The sequence below is a fragment of the Marmota flaviventris genome, chromosome 2 (genome assembly GCF_047511675.1).
Source record: "Marmota flaviventris isolate mMarFla1 chromosome 2, mMarFla1.hap1, whole genome shotgun sequence".
Classification (NCBI taxonomy): Eukaryota; Metazoa; Chordata; class Mammalia; order Rodentia; family Sciuridae; genus Marmota; species Marmota flaviventris.
Window position 1 is genome coordinate 151,907,928 of NC_092499.1, and position 27,314 is coordinate 151,935,241.

At 50.3% G+C, this 27,314-nt stretch overlaps 1 protein-coding gene across 3 annotated transcripts in view; it reads right to left on the reverse strand.

The window, feature by feature from the left end:
* Nucleotides 1-470: 470 nt before the first annotated feature.
* The window catches only part of Apba2 (amyloid beta precursor protein binding family A member 2), a 62,996-nt gene continuing 36,152 nt past the window's right edge, over nt 471-27,314 (reverse strand). The window contains exons 4-12 of one of the 3 annotated variants that reach the window (XM_027920782.2): nt 24,719-24,864; nt 23,671-23,706; nt 20,630-20,716; nt 16,026-16,211; nt 12,024-12,203; nt 10,722-10,934; nt 9,077-9,196; nt 3,349-3,489; nt 471-542 (exon numbers count right to left, since the gene is read on the reverse strand). In XM_027920782.2, the coding sequence (XP_027776583.1) occupies nt 471-542; nt 3,349-3,489; nt 9,077-9,196; nt 10,722-10,934; nt 12,024-12,203; nt 16,026-16,211; nt 20,630-20,716; nt 23,671-23,706; nt 24,719-24,864 (1,181 nt within the window). The remainder of the gene's footprint in view (nt 543-3,348; nt 3,490-9,076; nt 9,197-10,721; nt 10,935-12,023; nt 12,204-16,025; nt 16,212-20,629; nt 20,717-23,670; nt 23,707-24,718; nt 24,865-27,314) is intronic. The other 2 variants (XM_071607361.1, XM_071607362.1) reach the window with 2 other exon arrangements.

The following is a 27,314-nucleotide window of genomic DNA, read 5'->3' on the forward strand; positions in this document are numbered from 1 at the left end:
AACCCAGGGGGCGGGAGAGGGCTGCTTGCCCCCTTGCAGGCGCTGTGTCCCTCAGAGGCCTCCCTTCATGGTGGCATGAGTGGGTCCCCATGTTTGTGTTCTACAACTTCAGGGAAGAAAGACACACGCTCTATGCCACACAGAGGTACCCATGAACACCCCTGCCAGTCACAATGAGAAAAACAGTTCAGAATGTGGCAAAATACTTGAATGTTTTACAAAGGTTTGTTCCTGCGACTCTCCTTTGATAAAAAAAATGTACCCCTTTTGGCAGAAAACAAAAAACAAAAACAAAAACAAAACAAAAATCAAATAAAAACAACCGGGAGGTAAGGGCACACCCTTCAGGGGCCAGTGTTCTTGGCTGGGCTGTGGGGTCAAGGGGCAGGGCTTTGTCCTGGCTTCCTGCTTTTCTGGGTCCAGGTGGGCCTGCCTGGCGACCCCGGCTCCGTGGCAAAGGCTGGGTGGGCCTAGATGTACAGCGGGGTCTCCTGGCCCGTGAGGAGCCTGAACATGGCAGCAGGCATGGTCTTCATGTGAATCTGTCAACAGAGACAGGAGAATGAGCTGCTCACCCACTCCCCACAGGTGCTCCCCTCAGTGCAGTCAAGTGAGAACCAACAGTAGAGGTGAACATCTCCCAAGAGCCTTCTGTTGAGAATGCCAGTGCCTCAGAGTGAAGGAAGAAGAACGTGCTGTGCAGACAGACCTGGGTTCCCCTCCCTATCTTCCACAGTCAAGTGCTAGTTTCCCTTTCAGCAAAAGCTGACATCAGGAGGGTGGAAAACTGGACTTTTAAGGGTATCTGCAATTCGCCTACTCGGGTGAGGGAAGGCTGGAGCATCCCCAGGAACCATGGGGCGTGCACTGTGCTTCAGTGAGGAGGAGACCAAGAGAGCCCTGCCCACTAGGCCGGTGTTCTGGAGGGCTGGGGATGGGCTCACTGAGGAGGAGCGGGCTGCCCTCAGACCATCATCCTTTCAGAATCCCTTAGGGAATAACCCTCAGTGCCTGACCTTCCCCCCTACCTGGCTCCAAACAGGATGGGCATAAAACAAGGAAGGCATGAGGCTGCTCCCCAGGGACACCAACCCCAACATCCTTGAGGACACTGGGAGGAAGGTATGTCCTGGGGGCAAACACCAAGGCCACTGGAAGCAAAGAGAAGGTGAGCTCCAGCCCTGCCCAGCCCAGCAGAGTGCTGTGCTCCGGCCAGAGGGTCTGCCTTGCCCACTGCCTCTATGGGTGGGTGTTGTTTCTGAAATATCTAGCTGGCATGGGTGCTGCTGGCCTCTGCCCATGCCCAGGGCCCAGGGAGAGGCTACCAGGAGTTAGCCGCTGATCCCACCCAGGTCTGGCCTTCCTCAGGCAAACAGGCTCGGGTCCTGGTCTGACCAATGCAAATAGGTAAAACTTGCCGATAAGATTTTCCCACCTTTGCCCCTTCAACATTTGTTTGATCTGTTCAGATGTTGGCTCTTCCATCACCCTAGGAAGGCTTTTTCCATCAGAAGTTTCATTCTGGGCCATTCTTCAGTCTGAAACCCACCCCAAAGGCTCATCCAAACTTCAAGTCTTGTTTATCAGTGACTAATTTTCCAAACGTGCTCAGGCATGATGGAAAACGCAGGCAAGCGCTTTCATCTCCCAGCTCAGCCAGCAGGGCTGCGGCCGGCGGGGGCTGACGGGACTCCAGCACCTCACAGCCCGTTCTCCTGCCTCTTTGAAATCAATCCATCTGGGGTCTGAGGAGTGGGAATCATTTCTCACCGCTCCCAGCCTGGCTTCTCCTCTGGATTGATTTCTCTGTGGGTGTGAGGCTGATTGCTCCCGTGTGGGCAGCCATTTCCGAGCGCCTACTTAGGAAAATTGGATTTTCCTTTCTTGGAAGCCATTTGTAAAGGGAAGTTAATGGCAGCTCCCCACCCCCTCTCTTTCTTCGTAGAGTCAGCCATCGCCACCACCATTTGGGGCAGGGGGAATGTGCCTCCTCCCTCGGCCTCAGCAGTTTCACAAAATACTGAGTGTTCTGATGTGGCCCAGGAGATGGGATCTGAGGGGTGACCTGGAGACAGCTCACCTCCCTACCCACACTCTAAAATGGAGTCCAGGCCCTCTGCCTCACATGGCCACCCGGGGAGCACCACACACCACCCAGAGCCTGGCTGGACCCTCAGTGTGCAACCCAAACTCTGCCTGGGCCCTCTCCCCACTTATCTCTCCAGCTCTCCTCGGCCTTACTCTTTGGGCTGTCACTCACGCCTTTCCCAAAGAGACTGTCACTCCTCTTCAATGACTGCCTTCACAGACCCACTCACACTCCTATACTCACACATGTGAACACCCAAACTCACAGAGACCCTCACAAAAACACACCCACACTCACTCCCAGGTACACTAATACCCATACCCACACACCCACACTCTCATATACACTCGTTCATACACACCCACTCATCTACATTCACACGCACACTGTCACGTGCACCTTCACACACCTCACACATACACACGTGCCCACATTCATGCACACCCCTGTACCACACCACAACAGGAAGGCCTGCTCCCCATGTGCTGCCGCATCTCCCATGCTGGCCTCCTGCTCATCACACTGAGATATGCTGCCCACTTGTGAGCCTCTTGAGGACAGCTGTGCCCTTCTCCTGGTACCCTGGACCATCCTCCTGATGCCATGGAAATGACACCAGAAAGAACTAAACTAGGAATAGGTTCCAAATCGACAGGAAGGAAAGGGCTGAGCAGTCTTACACTGAAAGGGCAGGCAGCAGGCAGGAGGCAAACCCAATGCCACAGTGATCCGAGCCCCAGGCCCTGGAGGGCTGGCCCAGCAGAGGAGAGGGGTTACAAACGACATGTGAAGGATTCAGTTCCAGAAACTGTGCAAAGGAGCTCCATCCCCAGCCTTTGCCCTCCTGTCTGTTGAGAGACATTCAGCTGCTTTGTTCAACTGAGCCAGGAGGGAGGGCCAGGCACTGCCTGCCATTCTGCTCATCCTGTGACAGGCACTGGTAGGGTAGAAGCCAGTCTGGCCTGCCCAACAGATGCCCAGTGGCCCCTGGAGAAGTGGTGTCTCTCAGAGGTCAAGGTGGGCAGCACACATGAGCCAGCACACAGAGGTATGTCCAAGGACCCAGTAGGGTCTCCTTGTCCCAAGAAGGGTAGACTTCCCTGGGTGGGGACCAGAGGCTTTCTCAAGCACATCAGGTATCCCCTAGTGTAGCCCATGGGGTTAGATGTTGGTCATGGAAGAGGTATAGGCCAAGATACCCCTAGATTCTGGCCACAAGAAAATGACAAGGGATGGAGGGGAGATGGGCATAGTCTTACCTCCCCAACAGAGTTGGACAGAGCCTGGACTATCTTCTCATGGGCTGTGGCCACCACACTCTGCCCATTGATCTCGATGATGCGGTGGCCAACACGGACGCCACCTCGTTCGGCGATGCCCCCTCTCATGAGGCTGCAGATCTGAGTAGACATGGTTGGGTCAGCATGCACATCCCCATTACATCCTCAGGGGCTCCACCATGTCCCCAAAGATCCAAAACAGAAATCACTCATGCAGAAAAAACAGCCTTACTTGACAGATACTTCTACATGTAATTCCCTGACTCACGAAGGGATATTTATGATTTGGAATATGTTAAAAGAGAGAGAGAGAGTCAAAGCTGTGGTGTGAGTGGGGGACCATCCAGGTCTTCAATCCTCCCACGGTGGAATCTGTGACCTTTGCTCCTGGTGTTGGCAGAGGGTGGAGGGCCAGTGATGTGCACAGTCGGTACAGGTTCTGGATGATTCTCTATAGCTGCACCCTAGCCATCTTTCAGGGGAAGGCAATCCCATCCCCACCTCCTGAGGACAGAGGAGATAAACCCGAAAGTTGACAATTGGAGTTTAGGAAACTGACAGTGAAGGCTGGAAGTTTGTCTTCATTAAAAATCCAGGCATCAGAAAGATGAGCATTTGTGGAACACAGAGGGAGAACAGCCCCTGGAGGGTGGGGCCTGTAGGCTCACTGGAGAAAGGAGGATGGGAAGGACGAGGGGGCCACACCCCAAAGCATGGGTTCCCTGAGGAACCCATGAAAGGCATGGAGATGAAGGTGCCGCAGCAGGAGGAGAGGTTGAAGTCCTGGGACTAGTGGCCTGTTCAGACCCAGCTTGAGATGCAGTGAGGTTGGGCAGGGAGCAGAAAGTGGCCCAGCCTCCCTCCACTGCCAGCTGCTTCCAAGGGCCAGGGATCTTAATCCGCTGATAGCCAGGCAGAGTGACAGGTAGGCAGCAGCCTCACTGGAGCAGAGGCGTCCCGAGAGCAGCCACAGCACACTTGGTGGTCTCTCTTGTCCACCCCCTGCCCGTGCCCCAACCCCAGACACCTCAGCATGGGCCACACAGGGACAGTGCCCAGCCCCGAGCCCAGCACTGTGTTGGGCATCACTGCACGGAACTCTGTGTTTGCAGATGAGGAAGGTCGGGCCCAGAGGCAAGTGCTAGATCCAGGCAGCTGTGACTTGTCCTCCCTTGCCTAGGGACCCACATGACATAATCTGAGAGCCTGGATGAATTCATCATGGCTTTCTGTCCTTCAATTTCCTCTCTCTGGAAACCCTACAGCCCAGCTACCATCTCATTGGTGTTTTTATGACTTTTAACAGGTCCTCATATTTAAAAGGCAGGAAACCATGACCCAGGCCAAGCAAGGTGCTTCTGGAACACCAGAGGGAGAACAGCCTTAAAGGTCAAGGGTCAGCTGTCCACAGGAGATGCTGGCGTGGATGCTGGGAGATCTCAGGCAGGAAAGCGAGGCCCTTTCTAACCCATGGAAAGCTTTTACCTTATGGCTCTTAGTGCCCGGAAGTGAATCACTCCCTGCTTGCCCCAGAGACTTGGGAGTTTGGGGAAAGCCCCACCTGTGTCAGAGCGCTGGCTGGTGTGGCCTCCCTCATCTAATTCTTGGTCTGAGCGCCTCCACCAGCCTACCCTTGCCCCTCTCCCTCAGCACCTGGAAGTGCATCTCTTTACGAATGATGTAGGCTTAAACGTCCACTGCCCACAGGCTGGCCCTCGTGGCCCCCATATGCCTCCTGTCTGCCATTTATTTTGTGAGTTCTGCCTGGTCACTGGTCTTTCCAAAGCAAGCACTTGTGTGAGGATCCTATAGGGTTCCTGCAGCCTGTCCCTCCCCGAACTCGGGACTCCTCCATTTCTGGAAGAAGACATTCTGTGCTGGCTGGAGACACAGGTGCAGACGGATACTGCAGCCCAAGGCTGCTGCCACCTAGCCACCTGGACTCCTGTGGCAGAGTCTGATTACTACCTGGGGAACCCAGGCTCTTGGGCCAGATGTGGGATCCTCCAGGGAATAGGAGTGTGGGTGGAATGCGGGGGGCTGTGTCTGTGGCTATGGTTGTCTAGAAAAGTGGAGAACTGTTGTGTCCGATGGAATTTTGCTTACCTGATGGCCCACAGACCCTACACAAGCATCAAGGAATGATTTCATTCTTTTTTCCCCCAAATGACTTAGTGTATTTTGTGTCAAAACTAACTAGTTCTTTGACGATCCAGAAGAAGGTGATTCAGGATCACCCGTGTCACTGCTCTGACCTGGCCAGAAGAGGGCCTTCCTTAGAAAGGGCTATTTTGACTAAGTCCCTGGTGGTGGCTGTCTATTCATGGAGACTCGAGAAAAGAGGACCAAAGGGGAAAAGAAGACAAAGAGGGTGAAAATGGGTTTGTGCCTTAGGAGGGATGCTGCTGGCAGAACATACTCTGACCCTGACACACAAGCTGACAGAATCTGGGGGTGAGGAAGGGGAGCAGGAGGTGCGGGGTGGGGGAACATGCATGAGGCAGAGGTCTTGCCAACCAAGGCTCGCCCTGCAGAGACTGAGACTGTGACATATTCTAACTTCATGTTGTGCACTTTGGGGGAAGAAGTCAGTCTCCAAGCTGGAGGCTTCTTGATTTCTTGGAAGATATTTTGGGAAGAGAGAGGCAGATCCATTTGGAAAGAGCATTAATTGGATCATCAGTGGTTTGTCTGCTAATGCTTTGTTACTTCAGGAGTAATGAGGCTGCAAATGGAAAAGGTGCTTATGCAAAACCAGCTCGGATGTGGGCAAACTTTTCTAGGAGACACAGGGGACCCCTGACTCCATGGAGCACAGCAGCCAGTGGGCGCTATGCTCCCTGTGGGCCCAGCAGGAGGGTGGACTAGCTCAAGAACCTGAACTGAAGCCGTGATCATGGGCCTCGTGGGCATCTCTGATGCCTGCTTATTAAAACCCTGGGTCCTAGATGTAAGCATAGGAGTCCTGCACTGGTCACGGTGCTCCCAATCCACACATGCACCCTCCACTGACACCCTGACACCATGCAAAGAGACAACGGGCGTGTTCCCTTTGTCCCTGCTCTGCCACTTCCCAGCTGAGAGGCCTGGGGCAAGTTACTTCACCTCCCCGTTCCTAGGTCCTCTTCTGTGAAATGGTGACAGATGATGCCATTCTTTAACTGGACCCTCCCAAACACCGGTTTGCCCCAAGGATGCCCTCAATATGCTTGTCCATGGTGGGGGATTCCATTTCCTGGTTCCTGGAACTGACCCCAGACAGGTGGACTGGAGAGACTGAGATGCTGAGACTAGATGGATTGGAGAAAAGATGAGCTGCACACCCATGTGCCCACAGCACGGTTCACAGGCACCAAGAGGTGGGAGCGACCCAAGTGTCCATGGAGGGATGGATGGATAAATAAAATGTAGCACATCCGTACAGTGGAATATTATTCAGCCATAAAAGGAAGGAAATTCTGATACTTGTTTATGGGATAAACCTCAAGGACATTATGCTAAGTAAAACAAGGCAGTCACAGGAGGACAAATATGTCACGATTCCACTTATAATGAGGTACCTAGAGTACTCCAGTTTGTAGACAGAAAATATCATGGAGGCTGTGGGGGGGGGAATGGGGAGGTCCCATTGTTTAATGGGGACAGAGTGTCAGTTTTGCAAGATGAAACAAGTCCTGGAGACTGGTTGTACAGCCGAGTGAATGTACGTAACACTTCTAAGCCTTACACTTAAAAATGGCTAAGATGGTAAGTTTTTTGTTGCTTTTATTTTACCATAATTATTTAAAAAAGAAAAAGAGAAAGAAAAATAGATGTCCTAGAAGAGCTGGGACTTAAAGAAAAGGGAGGTAGAGTGGGGGACGGGTGTCCAGGGGCCTCTCTCTCTCTCCTCCCCTGCCATACCCAGACCTACTTAGCTGCCCTAGAGCTGGGACATAGTTCGTCTCTGCTCACCACCATATGAAGCCCCGCCACCTGCCCCAGGTAGTGTTTCTGCAGTAAGCAGGCAGAAACCACAGTCAGTCTGTGGCAGAGCTGACAAATGCCATTAGCTAGCTAGGTGCCCTCTACCACCCTGCCCAGTCACTGCCTCGCCAGGCACCGTGGAGGCTGGGGACTCCCTACTCACTGCCCAGCCATCTCCCACTATCCCAATGGCCCCTGGCCATCCCTGGCCAGGCAGAGTGAGCACTTGGGGCTGGGGGCCTGGGAAAGGTCGAAGGGGGTTCAAGGGAGCTTTTTCAGGAACTGGGGCCAGGGAGACCTGTGAGCAGGGAGGCCCAGGGAAGAGAATCGTTGCTGCAGGGTCAGAGGAGGCGGGCAGCAGGAGCCCCAGGTGCCAGGCCAGGCACTGACTGGTGGGCAGGAAGCGGAGGTCACAGTCTCCGAGCCATTGGTTGCATCCTGACCCTGGGGCAAGGGATGGATTTGAACCAAAGAAGCCAGTGCCATCAGGTCTCCTGAATGCCTCCTCACACTCACCCTTCCTCCCAGTGGGGAAGCTGCTGCGGGACCTCCAGCACTTCCCCCGGAAGGTGGGTGGGAGAGAGCCTGTAGCCTGTCATGGTCACCTGGCCCTACCTGGCTGTCCCTGACTGAGGCTCACGGCTCTGTCCTTAGGCTGGCCACAGCACGACCTTTCTTTTCCTCTTGCCTTAACTTAGCCTCACAAGGCACAAACCAGGGCCCCAACCCTCCGCGTCTCTCGGCTCCCACTTCCGGACCTCTGTTCTGCACATCCTTACTGGCTGTGTGACCTCAACAGTAGTGGGCCTTGACCTGAAGTCCTGGGACAATACCCATTCTGCGTAGCCTCCACACAGCTTACAGATGTGGAGGCTGGGGCCTTCCTACTTCGAGTAAGAAAAATTTTCTTTCTAGAATGTTCTCCTTGTCTTTCCTCTGTGCTGTTGGTGAGCACACACATCCTCCCCACTCACCCTGACACCACTTCCTCCTTACAATCTCTCCTCAGCTCTTTAACACTCAGGGCTGTTTTAAATGATTTGGTATTACTGGTCCCCCACCCTTCTTCTATACTCATTTAGTGGCCACATCACTGTCCTCTGGGACCTTTGCAGAAGAAAAACACCAAGGAAAAAAAACTCATGCCAACGACACTTAGGTCAAAGAGAAGGTGGGAAACTTTTAACTGAAGAACTTTGGCTTGAGGAGCAGGCTCAGATTTTTGGACAGCCCAGTATTCACTCAAGCCCAGGAACACCTCCTCCAGACAAGCCCTCCTGCCTCCTTAGTGTCTGACATGGAGCCTGATTCAGGGAAGATAATTCACAAATGTCTCCTGAATCGCTGAATGAGTAAATGAACAATGAAGAAAAGGGGTGAACCAATGAGTGATCATGCATTTGTGGAGCATGGTGAGTCTGATGTCACTATTAATGGTGTGTATTCAAGCTACGGTTGCTAGCAAAGTCTGCTGCCCTCCCCTCCTAAGCAGACATTTGCTAAGTTTAGCCATCACTGGGACATGGGTGCGGAGGCAGGGTAGGGACCACTACTTTCCTGGCCTCCTTTTCTAGCTGGGCCAGCACCCAGGGATCCACTGAAAATCCCTTCCCCATGTGGCTTGGCTAATGTCAGCTGTGCCCAGTGGCCTTCCAACCAGACAAGAGCTGCCATCACCCAGCTCTTGACGCCCCGTCCCCACATGTGGCGAAGGCAGCCCCGGGTGGGGAAGTCGACTCACGATTCCATTCTGCACACTGAAGCCCAGCTGGTACTTGAGGTCTGGCCGCTTGATGAGGACCGTGGTGACTGGGGGGCAGCTGACGATGTTGAGCTTCACCTGGGTCTGGTTCTTCAGGCCCTGCAGAGCATGGGCACAAGAGTCACAGGAGGGTCTTAGACATCACCTTGTGAGCACAACCTCCCAGGCCAGGCCAAGGATGAGTCAGGCCGGCAGGGCGGGAAGGTGGGAACATGCCCCAGGCCGGGGAGGGTGTGCTCATGAGAATACACTTCTCAGCCTCGGTGAGCTATCAGCCTCATTGTGCTCAATAAACACGGGTCACTCAGTCATTCACTCATTTCCTCAGGAAGTCACTTTTCAACCTCAGTGTCTCCTCTCTGCAGGGAATGAACATTATCCTGATTCCCAGGACAGTAGCTGGGTATCCCGGGTGGCAGTGTATACGGTGGCCCACCATAGGCTGGTGCTGTCTCTGACCTGTGCATAAACTAGCCATTTCAGGAGTCAGGAGCCAGGCTCTGAGAGCCACTGAGAACCAATGGGTTGAGCATCAGGGTCACCCTCAGGGTGCTCACGGGAGGGGCTGCCAACATGCTGAAGGCAGAAGGAGAACTTCCTCTTTGGAAGGATGTGGGGGATACTTCTTCAAACCAAACATCCTCCAATAATGCACAGTGCCAAGAGGGATAGCTCAATGAGACTCAGCACTCAGAATACCGGAGGCTTTGGGTGCTGCATCGAGGTGGGCTAGAGTCACGTCAGGCCCCAGGGAGGACATGATTATCAGTGAGTCCCCCCAGACTGCAGTCCTGGGGTCGGGCAGAAGTCCAGAGGCAGGGGAGGGCCCCAGCCCTTAATATGGCTCTAGTTTTAGCCTGCCTGGAGGTAGGGACAGCCCTCGTGCACACACAGCCCCCCGGAGCTGCAGGGTCTCTCCATATTCATTTCCCACTAGGCAGAGGCTCCACTGGGTCAGCTCCAAAAGCCCATTTGCAGAATACTCTGGTCTTGGGGTGCCCTTCATCTCTCAGGATAAAAGGGGCTTCTTCCAGCATCAGGACCACAGAGGGATAGGGGTGAGGCCACTTATGGGTCACAGGAGCTGTCACCAACAGGCTGCTGTATGGAGTCTGCCCCTCCTGAGGCAGCCAAGTGTAAAGCCCCCCCCCCCCCATCCACTTGCTTGTGTCCCCTCTGCCTGATCCTCTTGGGGACAGGCAACTCATGTCTCCCAAAACTACAAGCCCATGGGTCAGATGGTCAGAATGGCCTTTCTAGCACCCAATCCACATGGCTGACCCACTCTTCCAGTCCACCAGGACCAAGGGGGTTTCCAGAAGTGGGACTTTCAGTGCTAACCTGGGAAAGTACCAGGTAAACCCAAGTGAGTTTGGCATCCTACACCCACAGGTCCTCAGCCCCTTGCCTCAGGTCGACGTGATTCAGCCCTGGGCTCTGGAGTAGGAACCTTCCCCCAGCGCCTTCCCAGGGCTGCCTGAGTACTTCTCATGTTAATCATGGGGTATAGTCTTGGCTTCAAACTTTTACTCTGCCACTGACCAGTCACCGGGTGGTTCTCTCTGGGCCTCAGTGCCCTGACATGGGTCAAATGAGGTAGGGCAGAGGTTCCCAATGCACCCACCTTGATGATGCCCTGGCAGGTGGCGAGAGGCAGCCCCACCAGGCTGGTGCCATTGATGGACATGATCTGGTCCCCGATGCTCAGCTTCCCAGAACGAGCTGCTGGGCCTCCATTCATCATGTTTGCCAGGATCACCGTGGGCAGGATGGAGCCCCAGCCCGACTCTACGACCACCACGCCCAGAATCTCACCCTTGTGCTTCTCCAGCTGAAGCTGCAAGGGAATGGACAGGGTGAGAGGGCCCAGAGTGGGGTCCAGGTTCTGGGCCAAGCATCTACAGAAGGACTGGCCTGACCTGGATCCGGTGGGTCCTGACTTGCCTCTTGGCCAGTTCCTCTCAGCCAAGAGAAGTCTGCCTTGTCCCCGGGCCTCACCCAACTTGGGCTCCCAAGACCCTCTGGGGCCCACCAACTCAGGGAATCTGGGAGCCCAGGGTTCATCTCCTCCCATACCCAGCATGGAAGCCCCCAACCCCAAGCAGGACTCCCATGGCTGCTGCTCCCCACCCCCAAATCCACAGAGGCCAGAGGCATGTTCTCAACATCGAGAGCCCATCCTCTGCTCCCAGGCTTTCCTCTTATCTAGGAAGTTCTATTTTTCTTTGCCTCAAGAGTGGCTCTCTCAGAAAACAACCTGTCACTTCATTCAACAAACAGTCAAGAGCATTCATTCAAGATATCCTCAGATTCATTCATTTGACAAGGATCCAGGGTCATTATTTACTCATTCACTCATTCAATAAGTAGCCAGGATCGTTTGTTCATTCATTCAACAAACAGGTCAGGAGCATTCATTCACAGGCAGATAAATTCATCTATTCTAGAAACAGTCATGGTAGGGGCCACCCCCAGGGGAACCTGCTGAGGCCTCTTCCGCTGACAACTTCAAAACTGCCCTGCCAGAGCACCCAAGTTCCCTATTTTAAAGATGCCTCCCACATGCTTTTCAGAAATATCTCCTGGGTGCTGAGTGCCAGTTGATGATAATAGCAGCATTAAAAGGCACATTTTCAAGGTCATTAACACTGATTGTAATCAGCTTCTTTGTTAGAAACATCTCATTTCACACACCAGCTCAGCTCAAGGCAGGAGCAAGACGTACATGCTGGGCAGCCCCCGAGTCTGCAGTGAGGCAGTGATGTGCATCTGAGAGACAAATGAAGGCTCACTCTCGCCCTAGCCTGGCAAGCTGAGGTGGAGAAGCATTGGGTGTTGCAAGGCTGCCTGGCTGAGTTCCTCAAGAACTTGGCTTGGAGAGCAGAAGCCAGTGGAATGGGCTTCCGGTGGCCTGCAGAGGGCCTACCTCCTTGCAGTTCTCGGAGTTGGAGAAGTGGATGAGGTCATCGTTGTACATCTCCTGGGTGTTGATGATGTCGCTGTACTCCTTCTGGCTGAGGTCTTCTGGGTTGATGCCATTGGCCCGCAGAAACTCCTGGTAGGCCACACTGAAGGCCTGCCCAATGGACTGGGCTATGAGTTGGGCCTGTGGGGAGGGAGCAAGCCCACTAGACACAAGTTTGAAAATACAGGTTTCACAGGGTCCCTGGTGGAGGGGCTACAGCAGCTGTGGGTGCAGAGGGTGTCCTGAAACCTCCAAAGGGACCCTTGCTAGGGCTTAAAAGAACAAGAGAGTAACCCTGGGCCCTTGGCGGGTGACAGCTGTCTTCTGCTGATATCCCACCATGGGCCACCACAGGTAAACCAATTTGCTTGTCTTGTACCATCAGGGCCTGGTCCTGACTGTATCTTCGTGAGCTGCTTTATGTCCCAGACATTCCAGGACAAGCCTTGATTTCAAATAAAGTCAGAGAAAATGGTGATGTATTTGCTAAATGTCATATTTGATTGCATTAATTGGTAACTGTACTGTATTTTCTTTTTACCCATCTTACTCCAAAAAATAGATTTGAGGTATGCTTTCCAGGGAGCATCACAGACATGGTTAATTGTTCCTCCCACATCTATTTCTCCTGAGCTACAGAACCTAGTACCAGCTGGGTGGGGGCCAGCTGTGAGTATTCTGTTGCTCTCATAAGCAAGGCTGTGGCCCATGACAGGCCTGACACCTTGGCACATCAGGCCCTATGGAGCAGATCTTTTCTTGTTCCTTCAACTGAACCATTTCTGTGGATGTTACTGACTCTGACAATACAGAGGCCTTGGACACTGACATTTCAGGATGGGGCCTTTTCTGCCCCCTGTTGGTGTGCAGACAGGATGATGGGAGGCGAGAGCTAAAGATTCCCAGCTCCTGGACTAGGCATAGCAAGCTCATGGCTACAGGGCAGCCCTGGGAAAGCAGTGGGACTTTGGGTGACATCTCAGCACACAGCAGTACCTTCTCCTGCTCCAAGCCCTGGGCTGTATGAGCCCAGCTCAGGTCTGCCCATGCTCCCCATCTACCTCCCATTTGCTATCAAGGCGCCCCCAGCAAATTGGCTCAAAGGTTAAAAGGAAGGAATTGGCCTAAATTCCTTTCTTGCCGCACAATGCATGATTTAAGTGCTGCAAATGAATATGCATATAGGAAGGCGCTCTGGGCCAGATCATATTTGCAGAGCATCTGGGCCTTTCCTTAAATAGGCACTGATTCTAGGTTGAACTACCCGCGCCAATTAGGCTCTGAGCCATTTATAGGAAGGACACATCAACAGTCTCCCTTGTTCTCATGACCAACGTGTTGGTGGCGGACTGATGTGGTTGCTTGGGTACCACCAGGTGGCGCTGTCGGACTGGACAGGCGCGGAGCAGAGATTGGGCTCCTGAAAGGGCAGGCGACACCAGTCCAAGGAGGGAGGGGCCTAGTGGAAAAGCTGAGCGCTGTGGACATGGGGTCCTGGAGCAACAGTGGGTCTGTCCTGTACCGACTGGGATCTCAGGGTTGTCCCACCCCTGAGCACCTGGTTCTGTCTCCACCTGAAGGAGGTCATCTGGCTGGAAGGGCAGTGGGACAGCATCAGATTTCTTGACCACTAGACCAAAGGCTGGGCTCAGGCTGCCTGCTGCCCCGGATTCCCATCTTGGGATCTCCGGGGACCATGCTCCGAACCCCCAAAGCTCCTTTCCTTGGACAACATTTTGATCCTCATCCTAACTCCATGGCCCCTCTGGGGGAGAAAAAAGACAGCCAGGCACCTTGAGGATGGGTATCCCTCTGGGCACAATCCAGGAACCTGCAGAGTCCTGCTGGCTGCCTGCTGTCTCCCAGTTCCTCCTTCAGCCTGTGTCCTGGCTTCCCTTCTACCTGGGCAGAGGCCAGCCCAGAGGGTCCTCGCTGGCCGGCTGAGGCCCAACTCCAGCACCCTTAGACAAGCGGCTCCTCGCTTGGCCCAGCTCACAGCCAGGCCTGAGGAGTGTTCACTGCTGTGAAGCTAGGAGTCCTGCCCTGGACCCAGCAGGAGGCCAGGTGCCAAGGGCTCTCAGCCAGGGCCTGGGCAGCAGGCAGGCTGTTGCTCAGAGGTGGCCTCCTACACGTGGGTTGCGTGTACTGGAGAAGACAGGGAGGAAGAGGATGCTGTGCCCAGCACCATGTTTTCCTAGCACTTTCATGTGTGCAGCTTCATCTACGGTTGCCTCAGTCCCAGAGCAGCTGGGATCCCTCCTACTCGGAAGAAATCAAGACCGAGTAGCCATCTGGACCACATCTCTAGGACTCCTCATGCTCTACCTGGGCAGGTCCTTTCCTCATTTTTTCAAGGACGCATTCATTCACCCTTCCCACTGTGACAGCCCTGTGTCCTGTTGTGTGCCTACAGTGGGCAGCTCCTGACTTTAACCCTCAACCGTCCGTACTGGTTGTGCCATGGAAACTCTTGCTGCTCCCTGCTCCTTGATTTTCACACTAGCTGGCCATTAGCCCTCTGCCATTTGGCCTGCTTCTTGTGTACACCATTATTTGAGGCTCCACACCCCTGCCAGGTCTCTAAGATATCCCCAAGTCCCCACTCACTGAAAAATGCTCATCCAGGTGTCCACAGACCTCTAAATAATAGTGAAAAGTATATATATGTGCTTAAGTAGGTCTGTACTGAAATAATGTCTGCATCCTATAAATTTGCCGTTGCTTTCAAGCGTTTTACATTGATAACTTCTTGGGAAAAAGATGATTGCCCCTACCCATAAGTTTGCATCCTCTCTTCAAATACAGTTTCTATGCTATGTTTCATAATCATGAAAATATTGAGACCCTTTCTATGGCTGTCAATCCCAGAACTCCTTCAAGTCCTCATGTGAACAAGAATGCCTCGCACTTTGGCACTTACTGCAGCCTAAAAGGGGTCACTACTAACAAAGCTTGAAATGACCTGTCTTCACAGGTTAGAATGGGTCCATGGAGGATAGATCATGTTCAAAAATTCCACTCTGACAATACCAACAGGAATGCCTCAGTAAAAGCCTCCTTGGTGGTCCCTGAGAATATCAATCTGCAGAGGAGTCTGTCAAGAGATTGGGTTCACTCTCTCCTGAGTTCCCCCCACCCCTACCTTTCTGTGGTATCAGAATTGAATCCAGGGCCTTTTGCATGCGAGCTAGGCACGCACTCTGCCACAAAGGCATATCCTTGGCCTTTTTAAAATTCTATTTGGAGAAAGGATCTTGTTAAGTTGCCCAGGCTGGCCTTGAACTTGAATCCTCCTGCCTCAGCCTCCTGAATAGCTGGGATTACAAGTGTCCACCACCCTGCTCAGATCTTTTGTTGTTGTTGTTTTCCAAGACCATCTTCCTCTGTTGCCTGGGCAACAATTCAATCCTGAACTTCTGGGCTCAAGCCATCCTCCCACTTCAGCTCCCTGAGTAGCTGGGGCTATAAGCACATGCCACTTTATGGCCTCTTAGCGAGATCTATGGTATTTTGAACTTCAAAATTATTTTTTAACTTGTTATGCAGTGAAATGACAAGTACAAAGGCAGAGCTCAACTTCAGATGCAGATATACAACCCTGGCAGGCAAAAATGGATATTTTATTAATAGAATATTTAGGCAAATATTAACTTTATTTTAGGAGGGGAGAGGTTTTATAAATGAGTTCTTCAAATGGATAGTTCCCTTTGTACATTTAACTAAGATTAGATTTATAAACAGCTCCCGAAGAACCTCTTTCATGAAGTGAAATAAAACTGTCTTCGCTATCTTCACAAACTTGAAGAATGTGAAAAAATGTACCACTAATGCCACTGGAAATGTTCACATGGCTCACAGGGCTTCCCCTTGCTAGGTGGTTTTGAAAGTGCCTGGGATCATGGGGCCACCATAAGGCACAGGGCTGTCGGGGGAAAGGCCTTTCCCACTCTTGTGTTTACTTACGTCTTCTGACTCGAACACGTGGCAGATCATTTTATACTGTTTCTTCCCCTCCTGGGCCCCGGGTGTGGTCTCAATGCAATCTTGAGAGGCTGACCGGGGCATGCGGCGTCTGGCCATCAGCACTACGATGTTCCCAATGTCAGCAATGTAGGAGATGGTACGCAAGGCATGGTCCATCATGGTTTCCTGTTGGGAGGGGAAGGAAGGCCCCAAGGAGGACAAGCCAGTGAAAATCACTTTAATCTGGCGTTTCTCAACCTTGACCTTATTGATATTCACTGCTGGGTGAATGTCACTGCTGGTACTGCTGGGTCATTCTTTTTTTTTTTTTTAATTAGGTTCTTTTTAGTTTTACATGACAGTAGAGTCCATTTTGATATAATTATACAAGCACGGAATATATCTTAGTCTAATTAGGACCCCAGTCTTGTGGATGTACACAATGGTGAGATTCACTGTGGTATATTCACATATGTACATAAGAAAGTCAAGTATACGAAAAAATGTTCAATATCTTTAGCAATTAGAACATTATAAAGCAAAACCACACTGAGACTTCATCTCACTCCAGTCAGAAAGACAATTATCAAGAACACAAGCAACAAGAAATGTTGGTGAGGATGTGGGGGAAAAGGCACACCCATACATTGCTAGTGGGACTGCAAATGGTGCAGCTACTCTGGAAAGCAGTATGGAGATTCCTCAAACACTTGGAATGGATCCACCATTTGACCCAGTTATCCTACTCCTCAGTACATATCCAAAGAATTTAAAATCAGCATACTACAGGGACACAGCCACATCAATGTTTACAGAAGCTCAATTCACAATAGCTAAACTGTGGAGCAAATCTAGGTGCCCTTCAACAGATGGACAAGCCATTCTTTATTGCACAGGGCTATCTTGTACCTTGGAGAATATCTGGAGCATCCCTGGCCTCTCTCTACCCCTAGATGCAATAGTACCTCCCCTTCTTGAGGGAGAAAACCAAAACATCTCCAGTAATGTCCTGGGGAGCAGGGGTGAGGTGGGTGGAGGCAAAATGGTCCCAGTTGAGAACCATAGTTCTAGACAACAGGGCATTTTAGGACGCTGATTTGTAATCAAAGTAGCCAACATTTGGCTCTGCCTGCACCCAGGGAGGCATGAGATGGGGTACCCTATCCTCATTAGGATTAGAGGACATCTGTGGCTCTGGAGAAGGACCTTCCCTGCAAGACACGTGGCCTTGTGCAGGCTCAAAAGTGGCCTGGCCCAGAGAAGCAAGGCAGGAAGGCCAATGTTGTCCACTAGACAAGTTCTTCCCAGGGAGCACAAGCAGCCTGGGCCCCCCAGGAGACACTGAGGCAGCATGTCTGCCTCCCATCCATGGGTTTCCATAGCTGACTTGGAGTCCCAGGCCCCAGGTCTACTACTATTGATGGCTTTTGTCATCTGGCAGGAACCTCCACCAAGCATCTTGCCTGTGACTCCTCCCTAACAAGGATGCACACAAAGGTTCTGAAAAACTAATCAGTAGGTCTTTTGTGCCTTTGCTTTCCTTCACAAAAGGAAATTGGGTGTTTCTGTGACCTCTGGTGCCCTATTCTTCCCCACAGAATCATGTCTTGCAGTGAATATTGCACACATTTGTGTAAGAGGGTGATTTGTTTTCTGGCCCATGCTACTGGGGGTTCATAACCACAAGACACAAGGAAGGGACCCTGGAAAAGGGAAGAGTGAGAGTAGTTCTTCAGTGTCTCCTGATTTCTGACCACTATCCAATTTCCTATCAATAGCAGAGATGTCTTCCTTAGACAGAGGCTGCCTACCAACATGGCGGCCATTCTCTCTCCTGCCCTTTCTGGCCACTTCCAACTGCACAGTCTCTCACCTGTCCCCACCTCTCCAGCCCTTCAGTCAACATTTTTATATTTTAGTCAAACCAATTTCCTGTTCAAGCCACTCTTCCAGTTCATCCTAAACAGTGACTTGGGACAAGTTCTCAAACCACCAATGGCTCATCTTCCTACCCTGGGTGTGGCCCAGGAATATGAGCAAGAGAGTGAAGTGCAGAGAAGAATCACCACAGCAGGTGAGACAGCTGTCTGCCGATAAAGGCCTGCCTGCCTGCCTGTAAGGTCCACCTTCAAGTGGCATTTGGGAACCTGGATTTCAGTGGATTTGCCACCACCCTTAACTGATTAGGAGGACTCATTCAGCCTTACCTGCACAAACAACATATCCTAAGATGAATATCTCTTCTTTTCCTGGGAGTCTAGAATTTTGCTACATGCTAGGCAGAGCATGCCTAGAGACCTTGGGTGCTGAGTCTCTATGAGCCTCTCTGGTAGATAAAACTTCACAATCATTGCTGGGGAAATTCAGCATGTCTCATGGGACTCCACAGGGAGAAGATTCTGGAAACACAATCCAGGTATCTCCTAGACTTCATCCACACACCTTTCCCTTTGCTGAGTGTTATATAGTTTGGGTCTGGAATGCCCTCCAAAAGCTCATGTGTTGGAGATCTGGTCCCTAGCCCATGGTGCAATGGAGACATGGTGAAACCTTTAAGACATGGGGCCCAGTGGGAGAAAGTTAGGTTATAGGGTGTGTGTCCTTGGAGGAAATGTTGGGATCCTGGTCCTTTCCTGTTTCTCTCTTCACTCCCTGACTCTTATATAGAGAGCAATTTCCTCTACCTTATGCTCCCACCATGATGTGCTACCTCACTACAGGTCCAAAGGCAATGAGGCCAACTCACTTTGGACTGAAACTTTTGAAACTATGAGCCAAAATAAACTCTTACTCTTTGCAAGTTGATTATCTCAGGTATTTTGTCACAGAGATGTAAAGCTGACTAATACACTGATTTTGCTCTGTATCCATTTGGTGAATGGATACATCAATATGCCAAAATCCTTGAGTCTTCCTACAGACTCTACTTAGGGTGGTCTTGGGGATCCCCAACATTGGTGGTTAGATGAAAGATAGAGGATGGAGAGGTATGAGGTGGGGAGTGAATTCAGACTGTGTCCACAAAGGATGAGGAAACAAAGTCCAAGTCTGAAGCCTCACAAACCAGATGCCTGGCCCCTGTCAGAATCAAAGTTGCTCATCAAGTTCTGATCACTTGTGAGACTCTGCAGAAGGAAGATGGGAGTGGGGGGGTAAGACACAAAGATCAGTGGGACAAAGCACAGGCCTAGGCATGGAGACAGACATGAGAGGAGGAAGTTGAGTCCATTACCCACCCTGGGATATGCCAAGGGCCTCAGTAGCTGGGCAAGGCAACATGATGCTCGGGGTAGGAGTGAGCCTCAGCATGAGCCATATAATGGGGTTATTTCAGCTCCAAGATATGCCCTACTGCTTCCTCTGCCCCCAAATTCTAGGAACCCCATGAATGGGGAAGCAGAGAAGGAGCTCAGGGCTCCCAGCTGGTTTCCCCACCCACTCCTGGCCTCTTAACCCCTCAGGAAGTGACACATAGCTCATCTGCTACCTACTAAGCTTATCTTTGTTCATTTAAGCAGGCTGGTATAGATAGTAGAAGATAGTATTAATAGTCTGGAATTTTCCTGAATTTTCCCTAAAGGCCCATTATTCTCTAGCCCATAGCACTCTTGGAAGGTGATGGAACCCTGAAGGTGGGGCCTAGTGGGAGGAAGATAGGTCATCGGGGTGTTCCCTTGAGGAGATATTGGGGCCCTGGCTCCTCCTCTGCCTCCTTCATTGTTTCCTGACTTCTAGAAAGTAAGCAGCTTCCTCCACCACATGTTCCCACAATGATTTGCTACCTTGCCACAAGCCTAACAGCAATGGGGCCAACTGACTATAGACTGAAACCTCCAAAACTGTGAGACTTTAATATTTCAAAGTTGATTATGTCAGCTATTTTGTTACAGTAATGGAAAGCTGATGAACACAGAAAACAAATGAGAAAAACACACTGATATTGGGAACCAGGGTCTATGCTGTGGGAACAAGAGTATATATGAAATTGGGGATGGTAAGCATTCTATGCTGCCAATAGGAGACATAAGTATAAACCCATGGCTTTAAAAAACATATATACCATCTGGCTTTGTGCATTGCCAGGCCCCAGGAGCAATGACACCCTAGAAACAATGAGCACAGCCAATACCCAGGGCTTTTTCCTATATGTCATTGCTCACTAAGAGGAGCCATGGTGCCTTGAAGAAATGACTGATTCCAGGTCTGGAGCAGGAGGGCTTAAGGTAAGGTGAAAATGTCTTTGTCTCAGAAAGTGTGGAAGTGTTCAACAACTGGAAGAAAGATGCCAAAATGATAATGCAAGTTAAAAAAAAAAAAGAAAGAATCCCAGAGTTCAGAGTAAAAAAGAGGGAGGGAAAAACAAAATTAGAACACACTTTCTCATAGAACATCAAATAATAAAAATGGAAAGCATGGTATCCTTAGAAAATCACCATTTTGCGCTTCCAATGTTATCAAAAAAGTCAGGTAAGATCATCGTCACCTGATCCCTCCTGCACCTGGGGACAGTACTTCTACACCTGGACTTTGTTCCCTGGGGTCCCCAAGGTGTGAACTCTGGAGATGGTTTATGTGATTTTAGACACTGCCTTTCAAACACTCACCTGTGTGTCAGCATTTAAAACTTTAATCCTCTGTGTGGAGATGAAGAGGTCCACTTCCGTCAGTGTCTGCGCATCCCCCTCGGAATTCTAAGAAAGGACAGTGGATGATGTTACCAATGGAAACATTATTCCAGCAAAGTCCTGGTAATTTCATTAATTACCCTGCATCCTGTGGAAGGAAATCGCAATGCCTTGGCCAAGAATCCATAGCTAAGTGAGAGTTTTAAGGCAGTTTTTAAAAGGCACAGAGAAGAGGGAGAAAGCTGGCTTCTTGGAAGGTCAAATAGGAAAGGGACACCTGGGGTCTGTGTTAGAGTCTCCTCCACCAGCAGAAAGCAGGTTGAAAACTTCTGACCCTTGCGGAACTCACTGAACTCAGGCTGTGACTTCTTGGATTGGGGATTCCAACTCTCCTCAGGAAATGGGGAAGACATTTTCAAAGAAGTTGCATTAAAACATCAGCTCTTCCTTCTCACTTAACCAGCCACAACCAGATGGACCCCTTTGACCTTGCCATCTGAAAACCATTAGGGGAGTGAGACCAAGAATAGGCCCAGTGCAGCCCTCCAGTGACAGAAGTGGGGAGAAGTTGTCACACCAATGACCCTGGTTTGTCACCTGTGCTGGAATAAGCTCAGCGTTCAGCTGTGAGTTATGTTTCCATGGACTGTTGTGGAAGCTGAGTAACAGTACTCAGGTCTGCCCCCAAACAGGGTAGCCTTTCATTGGTTTTTTACACCTGGGAGAGTCCTAATTACTACTGCACACTGGTAATGAAAAATAGGTCCTGTTGGTTTGCCCACTGGGGTGAATAATTCTGTGCGGTTACTCAGGAGCTAACCGTGGTAGATCTTCCAAACAGCAGAAACTATGGCTTAATTATTCACCAGAAAATCTCAAGTCAATAATCTCCCTGCTGACAGTTCCTCAGGAATTCTGAGTCGCAGGAGCTCAGAATTACAATGTATTATAATGATAAATTTGTATTTTAGCTCAGTTTCCAGGGGTAAAGATCTGTGGGGCTTTCAGTTTACCACGGGATGATGTTGCTTTTAACTAATTAGAAAGAGAACAGAGTCCTAAACAATCCAGCACCAGGACCATGGAGGAGCTTTTTCTGTTTTAAAAAATTGGGTTATGGGCTGGGAATGTGGCTCAAGCGGTAACGCACTCGCCTGGCATGCGCGGGGCACTGGGTTCGATCCTCAGCACCACATAAAAATAAAATAAAGATGTGTGTCCACCAAAAACTGAAAAATAAATATTAAAAAATTCTCTCTCTCTCTCTCTCTGTCTCTCTCCTTAAAAAAATTGGGTTATGTACAAAATCAATGGGGTTTTAAGAGTTATATTCTTTAATTGTAACTCAAAACTTTCTTGCTCAAAGAGCAGGTCAAAGCCAGAAGTAAATCAGAAAAACTGCAGGTGGTCCTTGTTGTTACTGACAACAGCGGACACTTGAAATACACCTGAAGTAGAAGAGGCTCACGGTGGGTAAATAGATGGAGCCACAATCCTAGCAATAACAGAGAAGAGGACAGTCACCCATCATGCACCCTAGTGAAGAACAAAGGGAGTCCTACAGAGGGACACCAGAGAATAGGGTGGGCCTATTCAGCATGTCCAAAAATGGGGTTCAGCCATTATCAGGTGTTTCATCAGCTGGGGACAGACCAGAAAAGGGGCCCTCAGCAATGACCCTGAGCATCTCACTGCCCTACAAAGAACACACCTTAATCAAAAGTAACCTGGGGGAGGTGACATGGGGGTAGGAAAGATGGTGGAATGTGATGGACATTCTTGCCTTAGGTACACGTATGACTACACGTATGGTTTGATGCTACACTGTGTACAATCAGAGAAATAAAAATTTGTGCTGGAATTGTGTACAATGAATCAAAATGCATTCTGTTGTCATATATACCTAATTAAAATAAATAAATAAACTAAAAAAAAAGTAACCTGGTTGCTGAGGCCTTTCTGAGCAGGTCCCAGGAACAGGCTGTGGTCCATAAGGACTCCCCTGCTCCCACCGATCCAAGTCCTTGACAATTCAGGGGTAGAGTGAAAGGCTACAGGCAAGGGACCCCTCTTCTCTGGAGGGGGCACATCCCAACTGCAGATGTGCAGCTGGGGCCCATTCCATTCCACTTTGCCCAGAGGCTCCCAGAAGAGGTCTGTTGGCAGAACCCACTTTAGTCCCCCAAAGACTCACTGCAGATGGAAGGGAGTCTGCAGCAACAGAAAATGCTACCACTTCAAAGTGAAGAGGGAGGACTAAATCTCTTGTTTTTAAAGCAGAAAGAAACATTAGCCAACAAGCCAGTGCCAAGTCTCCATGGATTTGCCCTGGACCTTCTGACACTGGGCATTGTGATATTTTCTGTATGAGGACCATGTTTAGAAGATCACCAGCTTTTATTAAATGACTAGGCTGACAAACAAAGGACTAAATGTCAATCCAATTTTTAAAAGTCTGTCCAGACTCCAAAAACTTTTTTTTTTCCTTGTGGCACTGGGAATGGTACTTGAGCATGCTAGGCAGGTCCTCTACCACTGAGCTACAACCCCAGCTAGCTCTCAAAAACGATTTTCAATAGAAAGGCAGCTCACAGGCAAACTGAGCTACTCATCATCCTGTTTTAGTTAATGAAACTTAATAAATGTAAATATCAGAACAATTTAATTAATGCTGTACAGGAGGCCCAGGTATTAAATACAACACACTGTCATATCAAATGGCACATAGAAGAGGAGCTTCACAGCATTAGCCATGCTCTAGGATATGAAATAGTCTAAAAAATAAAAATAAAAAGGACTAATTATTAAATTCTTCTGTAAGTGGGTGATTAAAAAAAACAAAAATGAAAAACCATAGTGTCTTCAGTTTCATTCAAGCATCTAGGATTCCCCAAATAAAGGAAGAGAAAAGCTGTTTTGTAATATTGTTTGGATTCCCACCAGAAACCCCCCATGGTACAGAGCAAGCCATGGTCACACAGCAGACACCACTGTTGCAGGGCCACAATGGTGCTACACACCGCTTTTTTCTTGATCTTAGCAGCCTTTTGCATCCTCTGAGCAGCATGTAAGAGAAAAGAAAAGCAGGTGGGCACAAAGAGAAGGAGGACAAAATTATTTCAGTCTTGTGCTCAACCCCCCAATACTCAGGCCTGGCATCCAGCATAGGTCCCCTGCAGGGATAGGGGACAATCACTGCCTGTGCTGAGCACCCAGGCTAATCAAGGGAAACCCATATACATGCTCGTCCAGTGCTAGAAATAACTGTCAATCATCCCATCTACAGAGGGTGCAACGGAGGACAGGAGAGATGTAATCAATGGGCAGGAAAGCAAGCCAGGCTGGGTCAGGAGCAGAGGGTCCAGGTCTCCTGGTTGCTTTGCTTTTTCTTGACCACCAAGGATACCTCATGGCTTCCCTTTCCTTCCAATAAAGGAGGTCAGTGAATGGCAGGGGAGGGGAGGGGGCTGACATGCCGGGAGTACAAACTCCACCTTGCCCAGAAGGGGTGCTATCTCAGCCTGCTCATCCCCTCCCTCCTGAGCCCATTTGGTTTTGCTGACATGGCCACATCTTCCCCTTGTCTAGTTTCACCCACTGTTCCAAACCAGACAATCCCACATGCATCTAGAACGATAAGTCAGTCCGAGTTTTTCTTGCGGTCATGTATTTAAATAAAACATGACTTATTTTCCCTGTTCTGGAAGTACTTTGGGTGAAGCTAAAAATACACATACTGTTGAAATGGGACTTGAGGCTCCAAACATGCTTTATGACTAGAATGCTACGGAATGGTCATCTTTTAAAAACTGTGCTTCTGAGGGGCTGGGAGGACCATTAAGGACTTATTAAGAAGTGAGTGGCCTTTGTGGCCAGTCTAGTATTTGCTCAGCCAATATACAAGTCTCCCTCCGCCTTTCTGGGCACCTGGGCCATTCCCCTTTCTGTGCCAAGGGCAGTGAGTCAGAGCTGGACAGGACACGTGTGTTCCACTGCACTCTTCCACTTCAATGCTCCCCAGAGAAGCCCAGCTGAATGAGCATCCCTTGGGCCTGGGAGCACTCCTACCTTGACCCTGCTGACGGCCTCCTGTGCCTGCATCATTCTGATGTTTTTGGAAGGGTTGCGTTCAGAGAGCAGCTGGGTGGACCCCAGGTAGTTGGCAGCAAAGATGATCCCATCGATGAGGTCTTCTGGCTCACAGGGCCCTGGAACTGAGCGGGGAGCAGAGTGAGTGTCTTCCAAGAGGAGAAACGCCCCAAACAAGAGCTCACACACCTGGCCACAGCACAGGGAACCCAGCAAGCCAGGACAGGAGTGAAAGAGAAGGACGGAGCCTTCTAGAATCTGCCAGCACTCCGGAGAAGCCAGTCTTCTTTCTCGTTATCCTTGGGTGCCTGGTGCAAAAATCAACATGTGGGCCAGAAAACTCCACGTGAACAGTGTCACAGGACCATTCCAGGATCCCAGGTGACTGTTACTCAAGGAAGCTCAACCTCCATGGTGACAGGCACATGCAGTAAACTAGAAGGCACTACTTCCTAAACATGGCAGCCCTTTTTGTACCTTCCAGACTTCTCTGGAACTACAGAGGTGACCTGAAAGAGCATGCTCTACTTCCTCCTCTTCTGTGCTGTGGGATTCCTGTTTGCCTGCAGCCTCTCATCCAATGATGCTCCAGCCAAAGTGAGGCGACAGGATCCCAGTTGCCTCTGGACTATGGCGACCCAACAGAACTTCCTGCCATGATGGGATGTTCTGCCTCTGTGTTGTTCAGTGCAGGAGACACTGCACTGTGTGTGCTGAGCACTTGAACTCCGGCTCCTGAAACTGAGGACTGAATCGTTTCCTTGGATTTACGGTTGTCCCTCTGCATTTGTGGGTTCTACATCTGTAGGTTCAGATCGTGTACCATATGGTTAGACTTATGATGGCTGGGCCTGCACTGAACATACAGACTCTTTTCTTGTTATTATTCCCTAAATGGTACAAAAATCAACATGTGGGCCAACATTTACATTTACACAGCATTTACATTGCATCGGGTATTCTAAGTCACCTAGAGATGATTCAAAGTATACAGAAGGGTGTGTCTATGCAAATACCACAACATTACATATAAGGGACTGGAGTATCCATAGACTTTGGTATCCACAGGAGTCCTCTGTGGATACTGAGGTATAACTATGATTTTAATTAATTGAAATAAAAAAAAAGCCCCATGTTAGTAGCTAGTGGCTCCTATACAGTGCAGCACAGCTTCAGTGAGGGGTCAGCCAACCTCTTCTATTAAAGGGCCAGATGGTAACTATTTTAGGCTCTGTGGTCTCTGTTGCAATGATTTGCTTCTCTACCTGAGGGGCAAAAGCTGTTGTAGAAAATATGGAAATGAGTAGGTACAGTCGTTATCTCAGTAAAACTTTATATAAGCAAGCCACGAGGACTGGACTTGGGGCTGCAGTCAGCAAGCCACTGAGCTCCTCTGTGCCATCACTCACCTTCCTCTCAGGCCCAGGCTGGCTGCCTTCATCCCCCCAGCACCACATGCTTCCTGGCCAGAGGCCTCCCTTTCAGGGACCCTGGCTCCTAGTTTCTTCCTCCCACCCTAGCTGCCCTCACACTAGCCACTCCAATGTCCCAGGACCAGCTATCCTGTATTTCCCTGGCCCTGTCACAAGCACCTTCTCCTGACCTCTCCCTACCCTCGGCCAGCTGCCCAGTGGTCTTACCTCCAACTCCCTCTGTTGCTTGAAACTATCACCCCACAACCCACCCCACAATTAGGATGCCAAAGTCCGCTACCTCAATAACTTCTGGCTGACACTCTCACCTTGCAGTCTGTCTGCCCAGGGTTTGGCGAAACTCTGACCTGTTTTCTTTGGACTAGTGGCTGGAAAAAAGCTATCCATGGGGGCATATTGCTACCATTATACATTTATCATATGTTCCCCCAAAGCCCTCAAAACTCCTCAACAGCTCTGACTCCTTTCTCTAGAAAGCAGAGCCTCACCCTAGGCACCAGCAACGTCCTACCTCCCTCTGTCCGTCTGAGTTTCGGCTGCATTTCCCTCACCTGCTCCTTTGCCACATGGCCGAAGTCTGAACCCCTCCTTCTGGGTTTTCCGTTCAGCAGTGAGGTCTCCCCCTGGGGTCTGAGGACCACCTATAAGCCCATTCCTCTGTTCCTACAGGAACCTTTTGTCCCTCGGGCACTTAACCAAGTCTTATCATTTGGGCCTCCCCACAGTTTTGAAACATCCTCCAGTTTCCCCAAGTAAATTTAAAAAGACAAAAAACAAAAACCTTCACACCAGTGTCTCTAGTGGCCCTCCTCTCTCCTGCCTTTCAAAGCCAAAGGCCTAGAAAGAAATGCCTCCTCCCTGGTGCACCCCAGCCTGGCCATTGTCCCTACCACCCCATGGACACCATGTTTGCTAACAATGCCCAATACCTCTGGGCCAGCCCATCCCGTGGGCCCTTTGGTTGTCACTTCACCACTGTCTCCTTCTGAAGTCACACCAGGACTCTCCCCCTGGAGTACGCCCCATCTGATCTGGGACAATCTGGGGGCAATTACCCTCCCCCCACCAAGTTCATAACTAGAGATCCTCACCCCAAGGCAATGGTATTAGGAGGTGGGGGCTTTGGGAGGCAATTAGACCAA